The sequence below is a fragment of the Plecotus auritus genome (genome assembly GCF_963455305.1).
Source record: "Plecotus auritus genome assembly, chromosome: 5".
NCBI lineage: Eukaryota > Metazoa > Chordata > Mammalia > Chiroptera > Vespertilionidae > Plecotus > Plecotus auritus.
The window spans coordinates 127,291,505-127,297,504 of record NC_137776.1 but is presented as its reverse complement, the minus strand read 5'-3'; the positions used below and the strand labels follow the sequence as shown (position 1 = coordinate 127,297,504).

At 37.7% G+C, this 6,000-nt stretch overlaps 1 protein-coding gene across 13 annotated transcripts in view; it reads right to left on the bottom strand.

Annotated features, from left to right (window-relative positions):
* Positions 1-6,000, bottom strand: part of NFIB (nuclear factor I B) — a 443,907-nt gene that overhangs the window by 90,732 nt on the left and 347,175 nt on the right. For all 13 annotated transcript variants that reach the window (XM_080668009.1, XM_080667999.1, XM_080668004.1 and 10 more), the window contains one exon: positions 3,350-3,403. In XM_080668009.1, coding sequence (XP_080524135.1) covers positions 3,350-3,403 — 54 coding nt within the window. The remainder of the gene's footprint in view (positions 1-3,349; positions 3,404-6,000) is intronic.

Sequence of the window (6,000 nt, the reverse complement as noted above, 5' to 3'; positions counted from 1 at the left end):
AAAACATGTTGCTTTTCTTCACCTGTGTTTAGTTTGCTCACTGAGTACTAACCCCAATCAAGAAAGACAAGTTAAAAACTAAAGGCCTATCGGTAGATGTCCGTAGTACGATTTGGAGGACTTTAAGGTCACCCGCCAGAAGTTCCAAAGTCCAGAGGAATCCGCAAGAAAGTGGCCTCAGCGTCAGACAGTCAGATCTGATGCTGGAGAGAAGCCACGCCAGAGCGAGGGTTCGGTTTGTGTGGAGACAGGTGCATCTGCTCTGATAGGATGACTGGGTGGGATTCCATCCTCTTGTCAACAGTGGGGAAAAGATGTCAAAGAGCCTTTAGCTCTACAAGGGCTTGCCTTGTTGTCATCTCTTTCCCAACCTGTTAGGAAATGAACACAGGGGTGGATGGTAGCAACCGCCATGGCTTGCCCATCTCCCAATGGAAAACTGCCAGCGACAAGAAAGTGTTGACCATCAAGGTGATCTTTCCCAAAAGTTTAACTCCTCTTTGTTATAACAATACAAGCAGCAAAGTGATTTGATTGTTTCACTGCTTATGGTAGAAGGTTTTGATTTTTCCCATAAATGGACTGTGCCTTCTCCAGATATTGAAACTCCACTTGGAGATTTCACATTTCAGCCAAGGCCAGAACACAGAGATGAAAAGGGCCTCGCAAAGATGAATTACACTCTAAAATACCAAACATGCTTGCACTTATGAAAAGAGCTTTTAATAATAAGTATAATTTATCTCAACTGACTGTAATACAAAAACCTTAGTAAGCTCTGATTTTTCACTTTTCAAATTAGAAACTAGTCTATGTTCCTAACAGCTTGATTTATTTCAAGGTATTGCAGAACAAGTTCTTAATTTCATCAAACAGAATTCCTTAATATTCTCTATGGTTCATCCGTAATATAATGATATACGCAAAGCATGTTAAAATGATGGAATGTTTCTGAATCATCAAAGAATATTCTAATTATATTCCATTTAATTTTGGTATTATGTATGTTTTACTATATTCTAACTCTGAAAAACTGGTAATTGATGTATAATGTATGTATTCAACAACCTAGTTTTAGGACATAGTTCTCAAAAAGGCTCAATTTCCAGGGAAAATTTAAAAGGAAAAAAATTAGGTTTGATTTTTTTCTGTTTTCCATATTATATGCAAACAGATAAATTAAGAGACGCTACACTGAATGCAGCAAGAAAAAGACGTAACAAAACTTCAGGGCAAATATTGAAAAATTGAATTCTGACATTACATAACTATTCAAAGTTTCGTTCAGCTCAAGGTAAGAACATTCTTATGTGAGCATAATTCTTTCTGTACATGTTCAGAAATGCATTTCAAACAATAACAGCTTTATTAATTTCAAATCAAGCTGTCATTCTAAGGCACAGAACATATCCTTTATTTAGTCTGACTTAAAATACTTATCAACTCTTTTTCTAGCAGGAGTCCTCAAACTTTTTAAACAGGGAGCCAGTTCACTGTCCCTTAGACCGTTGGAAGGCCGGACTATAGTTTAAAAAAAAAAAACTATGAACAAATTCCTATGCGCACTGCGGGCCCGGGACGAGTAGGCTGCTAAGCAGGACAGGTAGCGGCACCTGGTGGGCCGGATAAATGTCCTCGGCGGGCCGCATGTGGCCCGCGGACCGTAGTTTGAGGACGCCTGAGGGTTCTTCTTCCTTTCCCATTCTTTGAAAAGCGAGTGAGGGAGCTTATAAAACATGTTTGGGTACAATTCACTCTTGGCTATCCTGCTATGCAGAGGAAATATCAGTCAACTAAGAAGAAATTTTAAAGATTACAAGCTAATGAAATTTCCTCAACTTCAGAAAATTTCTGACAAAATTCATTATATTGTATAAGTAACTTATCATTGCAATCAATGTACAGTTTATAAAGTTACAAAGAGTTTTTCTTTTTGGGGATTCTAATTATGCAGACATACAAAAATAAAATAATAAATTCACTGAAATTTACATTTAAAATTGTTCGGTCTTTTTAATGTTTTGTTTTCAAATTGTAATAATATTAAAATGTTTTGATGAAAGTAATGAAAAATCAACTTAGTATACATTTTTAAATCTAAATTTAAGTAGAACTTTTTATCCTTAAAGTATATATTATTTTTGTCAAACAATATGATTCTGTACAATACAGAGTAAATATGTAGTTGTAAAGAAATAATTTTTCTAAGATAAAAATATGGTCAAGACTCAGAAAAAAAATATTCTGTTTGACTTTGCATTTTTATTTAGATATTTACTTGATGTATCTTTCCAACACCATTTAAAACAGGCTGATCTGACAGCAGTAGTTCTGGGGTTCTTCAGGTATTTCAACCTCACATTAGCAAAGCATGATGACAAGGAAGATCAAACAATTAAGGGCTGAAAACTAAGTCTACATGAGGAAACTTTTATTAAATTTTTTGGTTTATTTTCCATGGAAATACAGATGCAATTATTTGGGGATGTAGATGGCATCTGTGTTTTTTGTTTGGATGTTTTGTTTGCTTTGGTATTTGTTTTTGTTACCTTTATTCTTAGAGCATCTCTTTACCAAAGTTACAGGTATAATTAAAAATTTTACGACACTGAAATATTAGAAGTTCTCCTTTGCACTGGATTTACCTCATGTGAAAAGACACCCCTCCTAAATCAATATCAAAAGTCTATATGTTCAGATTTAGGAGCAACAAAACCATGAAGACAGCCAACCTATAAAAGCCCATTTTCAGATCTGGAACGACTTCTGAAAATAAAGAGGATACTTGGCATACATTACACTAAACGAAAAGTCCAACTCTCATTATTTCCTGATTCTGGGAATCCAATAAAAACCTTATGGAATAAAAATTCGTTTGCAAAAATCCATCACCGACAACATAACCAACCACCACTACCACCCTCTATAGTAAGAGTATGAAAAATTTTACTTTTTCTTGTGTGTTTTATAAGAAAGATGTAAATGAGATTTTTGGGGTGGTTTGTTTTTTGTGTTTTTGTTGTGTGTTTTTTTTGTTGTTTTTTTTTTTTTGGCTTTTCAAACAGCAATGACTTTTAGCACCTGAAAGATACACAACTAAAATACACGCATATTCATTTTCAAAGAAACACCAACAAAAATGAAAACATTGGTGATTACGTAAATGCTGATGACGCCAATATGGAAGCATGTACCACCGTGAAGGGCCTGAGCAGAATCACATCTTGTCCTGATCATACCTGCCCGCCAGAACAAAATAGGCAGCTGACCAATTAAGGGGTGTTTATCTACACAGTGGTACCTTTGTTCTGCAATGTCAGATTGCAAACGTCCTGGAACACATATTTACCTGGAGGATTCTTGGCAGGATCATTGTGGCTTGGACTTCCTGATTGTCCAGAATCTGTAACGAAATCACAGAAAATGTTTTATTTTTAATTTGTTTTCAAAGAATTTCACAATCCTCAGAAGGGCTTCAAAAATGTTTTTTAAGGTAGAACAATGAAGTTGAGTGTTTAGATAAAGTCTACTTTCCCAAGCCTTTCAGCAGCAACATTTTATTTATCAAATTAGATGAATGCCTATACATATTTCTATAGGGGGGAGTATAGCTCTGTAAGATTATTTGGGTAGAGCAAGGCTTTTTTGAAACAAAAGGTCTGGCAACAAAGGTGGTTTGAAGGTTGGGCCTGTCAGTAGCAACATGAAATACCCCAGATTAATCCCCTAAAAATGCAATCTGAGTGTAATTAAACATGCTTTTAAAAAACTTGAAGAGGGTTTTATTCAATGATTAAAATACACAGAAACGAGAGTCCGTTTTTCCAAGATTTCGTGTGCATACACATGTGTCCACTCCAATAATCCCCCAACCTACTGGACCCAGGCCCAGATTTGTCTGCATCCCATAATAGCAATCGATTTGCAAACACCAAGAAAAGCACAAATTACTAGGTAGATACCAACAGGGCTTGGTGGAGAGCAAATTGTTGGATCAATTTAATTTCCATCTGTGATAGACGGAGAGACTGCAGATAAGGAGGGGAGAGATCAATGCTGTGGGTCTGAATTTCCTGCACCACTTTATTCCTCACCGACGCTACAGAAGGGAACCTAAAGGCTACACTACCGTTAGGCCACACGCCTTCCTTGACTAACCCGACCCTGTGGTGTTTTGTTCACTCCTCTTTCCTCCTTGTCCCTTCTGCATTTACCTGTGTCATTTGCCCCATATTATTATACACTTGCTTGCACGTCCCTTTGTAATATTCTTTGATTGGTTCTAGTATTTAAGCTTTGTCTCCCCAACTAAATGGCATGCTCCTAAGCAGAGACTGTCTACTTCTTTTGTGTCTTCCTCCGTGTGCTGTTCACGGCTGTGAATGCACTAGGCTTTCAGAAAATGCCAGAGACATGGACGGCTCAGGTTCAGCAGCCTCCTTTGCTTGCCTAGAAAAGGCAATTTTGAACTTGATGGTAAATTTCAATAAAATCTGATAGGTGGGCACAGACAGGTCTGTCCTTTCCCTGGGACCCTGCCACTGCATCTAAGCCAAGACAGGGATCCAGTGCCATTTAAGCAGAAGAATCTTGTGCAAGTTTTTTCAGTGGGGTTATTCGGCTCTTTCCCTGAGGAGATTAACATACTGCAATTGCTGTTTCTACTATTCAGTGCAAGGACATCCTGTTAGTTTCTTTCTGTAGAAAACTTGGTTATTTATTTCTGCCCTTTGCCTCAGGCTTGCTAACTAGATTTAATGCTGAGATCAGATTTTTTACCCCTTCATTCCACTTCCTTGTCAGTTTCTTTTTGCTCCAGAACAGTTTTCATGTAATCGTAGTAAACATATTTAGTGATTCCCACATTATCCTCCAATTTATCCTGAGTTCTCAAAATGGAAGCAAAAAACTGGTAAGGACTACTCCTGCAAATCAAATTCTGACTAGGGTTGTCCCTCTAAAAAGCTGGTCCCTCATCTCCAAATTATTCTATTACATCTTCTGAAATTGAGGAGCGATTCAGTGATGTATAACTTGGGAGATCAATCTTTCTCTTTTTACATTCCTGTAAAAGATGGTACAACATTGGCCACTTTCCAGGCATGGAGCATGATAGTTACATAAAAATGATAAATCATATCATTTTGCTACAACCTCAGCTATTTCTGCCTTGAGCCCCTCTGACAAATGGCCCTCTGTATTGATACTACATTACAGTTTAATTTCTCAAGCGACTCCAACATTTTGAGGAGTTCCTATTTATGCAGATTAGCACACCCACTGACCAAAGCATCCCCATGTTTTCTTTTCCCCTCTAATGCTGCCTCACATTTAAGGAGGTCTAGGCATGCATCACTCAAGGTGGTTCACGCCACCTTCATGAAGACACACCGTGTGGCAGGTTAAGGTTATCCTCAGAGAACAGGAGTTGTAGACTCTACATGAAGCTTAGCATGGTTAGTTAAATCAACTTCAAAATGGCATCATGAAACGCTTTCTCAATGTCTGGTTGCTAAAAGTTGGACCAGTAAAGAATGGCAGTCTTGCCCTAACCGGTTTGACTCAGTGGATAGAGCGTTGGCCTGTGGACTGAAGGGTCCCAGGTTTGATTCCGGTCAAGGGCATGTACCTTGGTTGCAGGCACATCCCCAGTGGGGGGCATGAAGGAGGCAGCTGATCGATGTTTCTCTCTCATCGATGTTTCTAACTATCCCTCTCCCTTCCTCTCTATAAAAAATCAATAAGATGTATTTAAAATAAATAAATAAATAAATAAAAGAATGACAGTCTCTTCCATTCCTAAGAAAGTATTCCGTTAGAACAACGGCACCCCCTGTGACCACAACATCCCACTTGGGAAACCTTGTTCTTTTCTACTACAAATTACCCTTTTCCTCCATTTCCAACAAATGCAGACTAACCTCTTCAATTGAAAAAATATAATTACTAAAAAACCACAAGCATTTGAGGGAAATCTGAAATAGACCCTAAAATCTGAGT